We start from the raw sequence: 12,500 nt of genomic DNA, 5'->3' as shown, positions 1-12,500 counted from the left end.
GCACCTCTAACCCTGCTGGTACTAAAACTCATAATTTTTGTAAATGTCAATCCTCAATCTCTTACTCAGATACTAATTTTGTGACTTGTTTTCCAGACAACCCTAATCATTTAGCTTAACTCATTGATTTGTGTCTTTTCTTAGGAATTAAAATGTATTCTTTTTTTTCCTTGCTCTCCTTTAGTTGATTCAAACCATACTGTAATCTCTTTGAAACTTTTATATTCTTTTTCAGACTCACCCTATCATCACCATATACTACCACCGTAAAGCTGCCTGGGATTCTATTTGTGATTTTCTTTGCAAAAGCCTTTAGCCTGATGTCTTCCATTTCTCTGCTGAAAAAATGTCTCATATCTAATCTTCTGGATTTAGGAACGCATGGAAGCTTTTATTCTTTTCTATTGGCTTAAAGTTAAGCTTCATTTTTTCCAAACTTTTTCTTCTTCTTGACCAGCTGCTATTTCTAACTGGAATTATTTTTTTCATCATTTTCACAAGAACAACTTTCTTGAGAGAACAAACTTATTTTTATTACTGCAAAAAAATCAATGCAAAAAGGTTCTGTCTGACACTAAGCTCCAATATTCTCAGCTTACTAAATCTTATATTTTATTTCAGAAGTTAGGTTCTAGAGACTCTTGAAAAAGTTTAAAAGTGTCATTAAGAAAGACTAGTTTAAAATTCCTCTTCTTTTACATGGATCTAAACTTATCACTTTTCCCAAGTATTAATTGCAAAAAACTTTTCCTATAACTCATCTCTTGAATCTATGAGCACACCCTTCCTGACATACTCAAGAAACAGGTTAATTCATTGTTAAACACCCAAATCACCTATTTCGATGCTGATATGGTGAGGCAAAGGCTATTACCCTTGACATATCAAGAGCTTTCAATAAGGTCTAGCATGCTGTTCTACTCTATAGGCTCTCTTTATATGGTAATCTGGGAATTTCTTTTTAAATTATTGAACCATTCTGTGTTGGGTGTATATACAATTAAATAGTCCAATTTTGGTAAATAGTCACTTAAAACGAATAGCCAATCTTAAACATCATTTCTTGTCTGTGATTGGTTGAGCTTGTAGGGGCCAGTGAATTTTAATTTAAACAAAATTCGTTTGTTTACTGCTAATAACGGCTATATTGTTGATACTTCTATACTGATAAACAGCAACATTCTTACTGAGTCCTCTACTTTATGCTTTCTCAGATAAACCTTTTCTATTACATCTCATGAAAACTATATATGCAGTTCATTGCAAAGTTAGCACCTGCTATGATCACTACTCTTTATTGTGCTTGTCATTTTCATACTTCTGAATTTAATCTACCTTTATAAACCTTTATTTGTTCTTGCATTGAATATAGCTATCATATCTGGGTTGGTACTACTAGTGATTCTATTTGCATTATAAATTGAAATTAGACCCACTCTAGCTGTAAAGCTTTAACCACTGTCTTTGTTGTAAGGTTGCGTCTTTTTCTCTCCTTTAGAAATACTACCATTATCACTGCTAATGCAAGCTTTCACCTTACATTCCATCAACCAAAAACTTTTTTTTTAAACATTAATGCTTTAAAACTCTCTCCCTTCTTCATCTTTACTGACAAATATAATTTACAGTTTGCTTCTATCAACCTTGCTATTTTACTATCAACTGTTTGTATTGCTCCTCAGCTATTTTTTTTTCCTTTCTGTTAACTCTGTCTTCTGTTAAATAATGGTTGCTTTCTGTTAACTCTCAACTTGAACAGTGGTTGATATCTGTTAACTCATGAGAAATAGTGGTTGCTTTCTGTTGACTGGTAACTTGAATAGTGGTTGCTTTTTGTAAACATAGTGGCAACTAACTTGAATAGTGGTTGCTAGCTGTTAATTCCTAACTTGAATAGCGGTTGCTTTCTGTCAACTCCCAACTTGAATAGTTGTTACTTGCAACATTGTTGGGAGTAAATTTTTTTTTTTCTTCAAAAAAAACCAGACTTTAAATTAACTCCACCTTACCAATGTTTACAAAACCACTTAACCAAATGCATTTTGAATTTTAGCTGAAATAAGACTTTTCATTTAAAAACCTATTTTCATATAAAATTTCATAATAAACTTTTATAATAAATTATTATATTATCAAAATCTATAAACAAAAATTAATTACCTTAATTCGTTTGTATGCATCTTGTGCTTGCTGCAATCTTGTTTCCTTGGTAACAGGATGTTTTGTAATAACTTGACAAGATCCTAAATACTGTAAAAAAAGGTTTTAAAAAATTACAACCACCTTATTTAAATCAACCTAGGACACATTATGTATGAAATAAATCAACCTAGGACACAATATGCAATAAAAGGGAAAAAAATCATTTAAAAGAGAGAAAGAGCATACAAAATACACATTGACAACTAAACAGAAAAAAATTACTATACTAATGAAGCTTACTTATGATATTCAAAAAGAAGCATGCATAGAACATGAAAAAACAACATAGTTAAAAAAAATAAAGATTTTTTGCTTTCATTATAGAGTTTTGAAAAAAAATTAAAAAATTTCTAAACTATGTTACTAGAAAGGGTATATTATTTTATTTTTACAGTTTCAACTTTAAAACAACAATATTGTTAAAAAATATAATTAAAAAGTTGTGAGTTCCAAAAAATGTGTAGAAAATATTTAATAGAAAAAAAACTATCGACATTTTATTCGCTTAACAGTTTTTGTAAAAAAAAATTAATAAAATTTGGAGATTTTGGAAAAATTGAAAAAGTTAAAAGTTATTAAAAAATCACCAAATAGTTATAATGGCTGTAATTTTAAATTTGACATAGAATTACATAAATACTTTGGAAAATGTCATGTACAATAAAAATCTGGCAAATAAATAAGTTTTGGACAAGCCACCAATGATTAAAAAATTTTTTAAACAAAAACTTTGTTAGCATGTAACCTTATGTTTAGCAAATGTAATATTATTGATATTATTGCAAACATACTTTATAATGCTCTTATAAATAAAAGAAAATATTTTATACTTCTCTTTAATCTTTATAAATATTAAAAAGATCACAATTAAATAAAATGAAACATTGACAAACTAAAAAATAAATAAAATACCTTTAATTTGTATCTATATCCTGACGAAAGTTGTTCTATGCTTAAAGGACCTTCAATACCTAATATATATATATAACAAAATGATTACAAATTTTTTTTTGTAATATTTTGTTACAAATCTTTTCAGAAATAGAAATTTTTTTTGAAGTTGTTATTTTGCTTGACATTTTTCATTGTATTAGTTAAATTATATTAATAGTTATAAATATATATATTAACTTAGGACTCAATTTAAATTTTTATAAATTCCCGGACAAAATGTTTGATCAAAACTTGTTTGGGTCAGACAGTGTCCAATCAAATTTTAAAATATAATTTTTATGGTTTTGCGGAACCAAGTCAATCAAAACCTGTGTCATTCAGTTTATTTTATATTAGTCTAGTGAAGTTTCTTTCCTTATTATTTAGAATATTTCATTGCAGATTTTTTTTTAATAAAATAGTTTCAATTCAATATTGTAAATTTTAGTGATGTTTTTTTGATGACAGCTGTTTAAAACATGATTGTTTAAAACAATCGCATTATGTGTAAATTATTTTTTCAAGTTACTTTAAATTATAAAAAAGTTAAATTAAATCTCCCTATGATTTAATTGCTTTATTTATTTTATTTTATTTTTTTCTATTTTTACAAAGACTTGTTTAAAATTTTTTTAAACTTGACTATTCAAAGCATGAAATGATTAAAAATTACTATTTTAAAAAAGAAAGATTATTGCATAATTTTAAGCAAAAAAATTAAGACAAAATAAATTTTTTTTTTTTCTGAAAGAAGATTTTTAGAATTTTATAACATGAAATGAAATTGAAATTTAGGTTAAGTAAAATGGAAATTTCACAATTTCTATTTTTTCTGCATGGAAAGACTGATTGCAATGGCTCCAATTTAAATTTAGTTAAAATTCGAATTACAAAACACTTATCCGAATAAAAGGTTTCAAAGGTTTGTTTTAAAACATTATCTATGTTATGCTACATAAGTCAGTAAAGTTACTCTTATTCCAACACTTTTCAATATTCTTTCTCAATACATTTATTCCAATTTATTTGATATTGCGAAATTGCATTTAATTCTTTTTCTCTTTAATTCCTTTGAGAACTAAATTCTATATAAAAAATTAATTTCGATTTCAAAACAATTGAAAAACTTTTTTATTTTATTTAAAAATAAGTAACACACATCTTATAGTAAAAACATCATATCCAGTTTTCGAAAGCATGAATCAGGGTCCCAAGGCAGAAAAAAAGCTGTAAAAAAAGTATTAAAAGAATACAAGAACAAATGTACACTGGAAGAGTGTGGCTTCAATAAAGTTCAAAAAAAATCTAATAACTAATAATCAAATCTAATAACTGTCTGACTAAGTAGTCAAAGCATAGGTTAACAGCTTTATTTTTTTATTCACAATCTTATATTTATAATTTCATTCCGAAACTGTAAAAACAATTCTTTTTTAGATGGACCATGCTTCCATCAATGTTGATGAACCGTTGAGTCCAAGAAAGCCATATTTCCTTTCAAATTTTTCTACGGTCTGTGAAAAAGATGATAATCGGGTGAGTTTGGGATGCATTCTTATTTTATGAAAAACCTGCAGATATTAAAAACGTATCATTTAATATCTATCGATATTAAAAACGTACCACAGTTCTCAAATGCATTTTTTAATTTTGGATCAAGAGGCAATTCAACTGGGTGATCAAGCAATTAGAAACAACCCCACTTTGTGGAAGAGGATTTTATCTGGAGTGGAACTGCAAAAGCTTTTGTTGTTTTTCCTGCTCTCTTTTTTGGATAAAAGCATAAATTTGGCCCTGGTTTTCAGTCTTTCTTCCTGATGTGGAATGGCAGAATGAAAGATAATTGGCAAAAACTAGGAGAAAAGATTAAAAGCCACCAGCATAATGTTCAACACAGAAATCACTACACTGTCTGGAAATCAGCCTTTGAAGCCTTGAAAAATCAGAATGGGATCAATTCAGAACTTGAAAAGTCAATAAGAAATAAGGCATCTAAGTGGTATGAAATTTTGCATTACATCCTGGACATCACTCTCCATTTAGCTTCGAAAAATCTAAGTTATTGAGGTGTGTTAGCAGTTTATGTTCATAAAATAATTTTAATGTTGCTTGGAATATTAATCTAGATGTAATCATTATTTTAATACTATGTTCATATTTGTGTAGGTTCATCAAACACTTAAGTTATAGAAGAAGTTTCTCGACACCAAAAACAAGAAACAAGAATGGAGGTGCACTATTTGAGCTGGAGAACTCAAAACTAGTTCATTTTGGCATGTGGTGAAACTGATTTTGCTGCTACTATTGAAGAGGTCCACACAGTCATTTTTTTTTCCATTATTGTTGTTGGAACTCCGGACATGTCACATACGGAACAAATCACTTTCGTCCTTCGACTTGTTTGCCTAGGATCCAACAACCAATGGATAGTAAAAGAGCAAATCTGAAGAAAAAAATGGTTTTGATAGAGGCTGTCCAAACATTGTCAAAAGGACCAAAAGAAATACTAAAGTCCTGGAAACTCCTTAAAGAACTTGATTTAGAAGATCATCAACTGAGGCACTTAAAAAAAGGTTTCAATCATTTGAATTCATTATGTCAACAATGTCTGCCTCCTTCTTCAATCAAAAAGCATTTCTTTGGATGACGAGACAAAGTTTTTAAAGACTCTAACCAATGATCTTGAGTGATTATGTTATTCTTAGCCCCAAATCCTCCAAGAAGCGAAACTGGTTGCATCTGGGTTAGATTCATTTGGGTTTCAAAATGGTTTTGTTAAGAAGAGGACAAGGAAAAGAAAAATACTTAACTGTGAGTCAATGAACACCGCCTATTTCCACGAAGACGAATCAAAGGGTTTTGAGGCAAATGTATTTAATGTTGTTCTGACACGCTGCTCCAGCAGATAAGGTGTTCATATGGTGTTCTTCATCTCCTTCTAGTGATGAAGAAAACCTTAGAAAGAATAATGCAAAGTCCTGGCGAATCTCTACGTAAATGATGTGAAAGAAGAGGAGTTGATTGAAGAAATGTGTCATCTAGATGTTCTGAAGCGATCAAATACTTTTGGGCAAATAGAATCTCTTTCTTCTATCAAGTTGCTTAACAGAATTTACAAGAAAGGTCTTCAGTTAATATTTCCTTCAATCTGCATTTTGCTTCGCATTTTCAAAAATGCAAAGCGGATATATATATATATATATATATATATATATATATATATATATATATATATATATATATATATATATATATATATATATATATATATATATATATATAAAATATAAATCTTCCAAGCAGTTTTTCTAAGTTTAAAAATGGAAATAAAATTAAAAATAATATAAAGTAGTTATACTATGTACATAATCATTATATGATTTACATAATCAATTTTTAAAAATATTATAATAGAAGTATTTATCAATGATGAAATATTTGAAATTTAAATTATATTGTCATGTAAAACTTACTAGGTAAATTGTCCTCCATTTCATCTCTAGGATGCTGAAATAAAATGCATGTTGAAATAAAATGCAAGTTGAAATAAAAAAAAAATACTTGTTAGAATATAAATGAACAAATTCAAAAATATCAAAACCAGAAAAAAATATATATAAAATCATTGCTAAACAATTAAAAATATATATTAAATTATATAAATATCATTAAATATTTTTTATTATAATAATTATATATATATATTATTATATATCACATTAAATTATCTTTATAATAGTAAAATTACATTGTTATTAACCGGATGATCCAGATTGCAATTTAAAAATCTAGAAAATTTTTTTCAAAAATATCCAGAAAAGATGTTAAATATAATTTTAGAAAATATCTAGAAAAAAATCCGGAATACGATTTTCCTTATTTCTCTTTCCCTAATAACTAATGAAATTCTACTTTATTGTTATCAGAACAAATGAAATTACAAATTTATAAGACTTTTACATTAACATATATGTAAAACAATAAAGATTACAAAATATTTTATTGTATTTTTTCTTTTTTTTAAAATCTAGTTCACTACTAACAAAGCTGCCAGCAACCACTATCAAGTTAGAAGGTACTAGAAAACAAAGAATAGAGTTAAAGAGCAAGGAAAAAATTGACAGAAGACTTGATAAGTTGTAGGTTGTATGAGTCAGCAAAACATGAAGATAGGTTAGAATTCCAAAAGATTAAAGTGTGGTGAAAAAACTAGACAAAAACTTTTAGAGCATGCAGGGACAGATACAGTAAAAGAATGTGACTTTACTGAATGACAAGTCAAGCGTGAATGAGTTTTGGTTGATGGAACTAAAGACAAAAGCTTAGAGCAGTGACCATGAAAATATTTATAGAAAATAGAAAGAGATGCAACTTTAAAACGATGACAGAGAGGCTTAAGCTTGGAAGATAAAGCAGGTCCAACTACATTTTTGAACTTTGTCTAAAAGATAAAGAGCATCATTAGAAGAACCAGCCCAAATATGACAACAGTATTTCGTACAGGGATAAATATGAGATTTGTAGAAGAGAATGGAATTAGGAGTAGGACAATGGCAAGCACAATAAAGAAAAACAATCTCTGCAGATGCAAACTTTGCAATGGATTGTATATATGGCTTACATGAGAGGTCAGTAGTGAATGATAATCCAAGAAGATGTAAAGAAGAGGACTCAGTAAGACTGTTGTCATTTATTAATATACATTTATTAATGTCAACAGTGTTGTGATATTTGTTTGCAGTGAATGACTGAGTTGTTGGAGTTAAAATACACAAGCCAAGGCAAATTCCAAGTTGTTACAGAAGTGAGATCAGAATCAAAATGGGCTGCCTGTTCTAAGCAATCAAAAAGAGAAGAAATTTTGTCAAGATAGGAATGTTAAGTCGAGTCATCAACAAAAAGAGCTACTTTTGGTGTAAGATTGTCAGAAAGATCATTAATGTAGATAAAAAAAACAATACAAGACCAGGGATAGAACCTTGAGGTATTTCAGAAGTTACTGAATCTGTTTGAACTTTCTGAAGAACTTACTAGTGAAGAAGAGTGTTAACCTTCGAGGATGACTTTAATAAAGTTATTAAAAAGAAATGATATGATAATCTCAAAAACATTCTTAGGTACACCATATGAAGCAAGCTTATAAAGAAGACCAGCATGCCAAACTTTAGTAAAAGCTTTAGATATGTCAAGAGCAATAGTTCTTTTCTTATGCTTTGCATCAGATAGCCTCTTCTTTACATTGATTTCTAACAATAATAAATAGCTGTTTGTTCTCAAGAGAGTTGTTCTTTTGAAAAAAATTAAAAAAATGATTATGATTAAATATAGCAGCTGCAAATAAAGGTGAAAATCATGAAGTAGAGGCTTGATTGACAAGAAGAATAAAAGCATCCATACCTGTCTGGATCCAAGAGTAGGAGGCGCAGGCCAAGGACCTTCACATAGAAAATCATAAAAAATAAAGAGTTAGCTTTAGGGTAGTAGTAAGTAGTGTAATAATAGGTTGATTCCGAAGAAGTACAAGATAAAAGATTTATAGAGATTGTTGTATGGAGCCACCTAAAAGAGAACAAAAAGAAAATGAATACAAGGGTCAAATATAAGACACAAATCAAGAAGTGAAAGTAAGTATTTAGAATTGTCTGAAAAATAAGCCATAAAGTTTACTATCTGAGTCAGAGATTTAGAAATAAAGAAGTTGTGAGCTTTAGTGCCAGCAGGGTCAGTGGTGTTAGAGTCAAGCCATTTAGTGCAATGAGCATTAAAGTCACCAACAACAACAATATTGGCAGAGAAGTAAATAGAAAGGACTTGGTCAATTTTGTTAGAAATTATATCTAAAAGAGTGCAGTTTTAAGAAAAAGGAAAAGAATAAAAAACAAAGTTTAAAGTGATAAAGTGAAGCAGTGCTAAGCAGAAGCACATAAAAGAATAGTCTGAGATTTCAAATCTGATTTCTGGACAAATAAGTGAATTGTAAATGTATACACCCAAGCCAAGCATGTGACTCTAATACTCAATTTAAAGTATGTTTTCGAAATATGATACACTGTACTTCCTTTAAGCAAAAACTAATGTTAATTGTGAGTCAGGATTCACTTTTTGGATTTCTGGAAATATTAAAATTTGAAAAAAATGTCCAAAATTCCGTATATATTCCGTATATATATATTCCGTATATATATATTCCGGAAAAAGATAACACTGATAAACAAATAAAATTTTATTGTGCATATCTTGTTAACTAGGTGGTTTTTTAAAACAAATTAAATATGCTGATTTCAAATATGCAAACCATTTTTCACCATCACGTAAAGTTGTAAAGATATTTGGGTTCAAATCTTTAGTATTTAAGGTTAAGTCCCTAATATTGTCGAAAAAAAAGTTATTCAAAAGTATGTCAACATGGGTCTCAAAAGAAGCGTATTTTCATAGAGATTTTAGAAAAGATAAATATTTTTACTTAAAATTTAATGACAAAAAAAATATAAGAAAAAATGATAAAGACTCTTAAAAAAATTTCAACAGAATGATATTCAGCAATAATACAAAAAATACTTATTTTCATTACAAATGAATAACATTTTTAAAATCTCTATGAAAATACGCTTCTTATGAGACCCAGGTTGATATACTTTTGAATAACTTTTTTTTCGACAATATTAGGGACTTTACCTTAAATACTAAAGATTTGAACCCAAATATCTTTACAACTTTACGTGATGGTGAAAAATGGTTTGCGTATTTGAAATCAGCATATTTAATTTGTTTTAAAAAACCACCTAGTTAACAAGATATGCACAATAAAATTTTATTTGTTTATCAGTGTAATTCTTGTTATTAAATATAAAAATAATAAAGATACAGATATATGCTGAGAAAAAAATAGAGGAAATTTATAAGACCCAAACCAAGTTGTTAATTATAATTGAATTGTAACTAATACTACTTTACCACAGAACAACTAGAACACCATGTTTATCTATAACTTAGCTTTTTAAGTGATAACTTTGAAACTATTTCTAACTTTTTTTTAACATCTTTATTTCCAACAAGGCTGCAAGCAACCACTATTAGAGTTGGAAGTTACTGGAAGAGAAAAGATGAAGTTTATAAAACAAGATAACGATTAAAAATCTACCTAAAAGGTAGCAAATTATATGAATTGTGAAAACAAGAAAAAGGAAGCGAATTCCAAAGAACTGATATCAGAGAAAATAACAAATAAAATTTTTTAGAGCACTTAGGAACAGTCACAGTAAATAGATGAGACTTAAATGAATGACAAGTAATACAAGAATGAATTTTAGTATTTTGCACAACAGACACTAGCTCTTTAGAGCAGCGCCCTTTATAGTATCTATAGAAAAGAGAAAGAGAAGCAACATTACAACAATGTGATAATGGTTGAAGGTTGGCTGCAAGAGCAGGTCCAACTAGGTTTACAATTTGTTTTTGCAACTTATCTAAAAGAGAAAGGGTATTATTCAAAGATCCGTTCTAGATATGGAAGTAGTATTCCATACAAGGACAGATTTGAGATTTATAGAGATAAAGAATAAAATCCAGAGTAAAGTTACAGAGGGTGAATCTTAAAATTTTAAATTGTCTAAATTTAAATGAATATTTTTAAAATCATAATTCTTTTAATTTAAAACCAAAGAAAAATAGGCTATTATAAAAATAATAAAATAAAAAAAAAAAAAAAAGATAAAAGTTTCCTAAATAAATTAGGGCAAATAAATTTACAAGAAAAAGGGAAGAGGTGAACAAAATTTTAAAAAAAAAAAGAAGACAATAAGCCAAAAATTTGATTGAATTGAAGAAGTAAGATAAAAGATAATTGTAACATCAAAGTGTTACTAAAGCAAGTTGGTGTCAAAAGCATAACAGCAATTACAGTTTTCACAGAGATTTGGAGTAAAAGAACCCAGTTTACATAGATGACCCAGTTCACATAGATGACCCAGTTTACATAGATGACCCAGTTCACATAGATGACGCAGTTCACATAGATGACGCAGTTCACATAGATGACGCAGTTCACATAGATGACCCAGTTTACATAGATGACCCAGTTCACATAGATGACCCAGTTTACATAGATGACCCAGTTCACATAGATGACCCAGTTTACATAGATGACCCAGTTCACATAGATGACGCAGAAAATTTTTATTAATATAATAAGTAGTAGTTGAATATTTAAAGCAAAAAATTGTTTGAAAGAAACAAAAAATTGTTTGAAAGAAGCAAAAAATTGTTTGAAAGAAGCAAAAAATTGTTTGAAAGAAGCAAAAAATTGTTTGAAAGAAGCAAAAAATTGTTTGAAAGAAGCAAAAAATTGTTTGAAAGAAACAAAAAATTGTTTGAAAGAAACAAAAAATTGTTTGAAAGAAGCAAAAAATTGTTTGAAAGAAGCAAAAAATTGTTTGAAAGAAGCTCATGAATTTCAGAACTACTTTAAGCAATTACTTGTTTACATGCACTCATACATATCAGTAGTATCTTGTATATTTTATAAAGCTACATAATGTACTAGAAAGGTTTATTTTAACCAATGTTAAAAATAAAATTTTAATGAAAATTTTTTTAATCCTACCTTATTATAAAATGTTTATTTTACTCTATTTATTTTAACTTACTCAACTACTTTTTTTCCTCTTTAACATTTGAAACTATCAATAATGCTTTAAAACTCTTTATTAACTTTTAGTTAATAAAGAGTTTTAGAGCATTATAAAGAATATTATAAATGTCTTTATAGCATAGCTTTATCATGCTTTTGGCATTTTGGCATATTTTATTAATTTTTAGCATCTTATATGTCTGTTTTAGCACATATAAAGTTAATCGTCCAAAAAATCTTTATTCAAAATAAGTTCTCATGTTTTAAAATAAATTTTAAAGTTTCAACTTCAAGATGAATTGAAAAAAAAAATAATTTTGTTTTACTAACAGTACAAACTAATTTAAACTTCTTGCTTTTGTTTTTTAGACAGTAATTTTCAAAAAGCTTTTTTTTTACATAAATGCTTTTCTTTTATATAAGTATAAAAATAATGATGTATCATTATTTTTATACTTATTGCAATTATGATGTGTTTTAAAAAACAAAAAAAAATTAGAATAATAGTCTCATACTATATTATCCACCTTATTTCTTATACTAAAATACAGTTTCCACCTCTTACTACTAATAATAGTAACAGAAATTTTTAGTGACTTTTAACATAAAGTTTTAAATCTCAAAATACTTTATATTGCTCATATTTTGCATTCTGGAAACAATGTTTTTTCTACCAATCATATACACATTATTGATCAGGAATTGTGTGCGATGACATCCTATTCCTGATTTCCTA

General features: G+C 27.9%; 1 protein-coding gene across 9 annotated transcripts in view; it reads right to left on the bottom strand.

Moving 5' to 3' along the window:
- The window catches only part of LOC100197277 (amyloid-beta A4 precursor protein-binding family A member 2), a 58,593-nt gene that overhangs the window by 22,498 nt on the left and 23,595 nt on the right, over positions 1 to 12,500 (bottom strand). For all 9 annotated transcript variants that reach the window (XM_065816546.1, XM_065816542.1, XM_065816548.1 and 6 more), the window contains 3 exons: positions 6,609 to 6,642; positions 3,115 to 3,173; positions 2,161 to 2,250 (listed from right to left, as the gene is read on the bottom strand). In XM_065816546.1, coding sequence (XP_065672618.1) covers positions 2,161 to 2,250; positions 3,115 to 3,173; positions 6,609 to 6,642 — 183 coding nt within the window. The remainder of the gene's footprint in view (positions 1 to 2,160; positions 2,251 to 3,114; positions 3,174 to 6,608; positions 6,643 to 12,500) is intronic.

The sequence above is a fragment of the Hydra vulgaris genome, chromosome 13, assembly GCF_038396675.1.
Source record: "Hydra vulgaris chromosome 13, alternate assembly HydraT2T_AEP".
In the NCBI taxonomy this organism is placed as follows: Eukaryota; Metazoa; Cnidaria; class Hydrozoa; order Anthoathecata; family Hydridae; genus Hydra; species Hydra vulgaris.
This window is presented reverse-complemented; position numbering and strand designations above follow the sequence as displayed.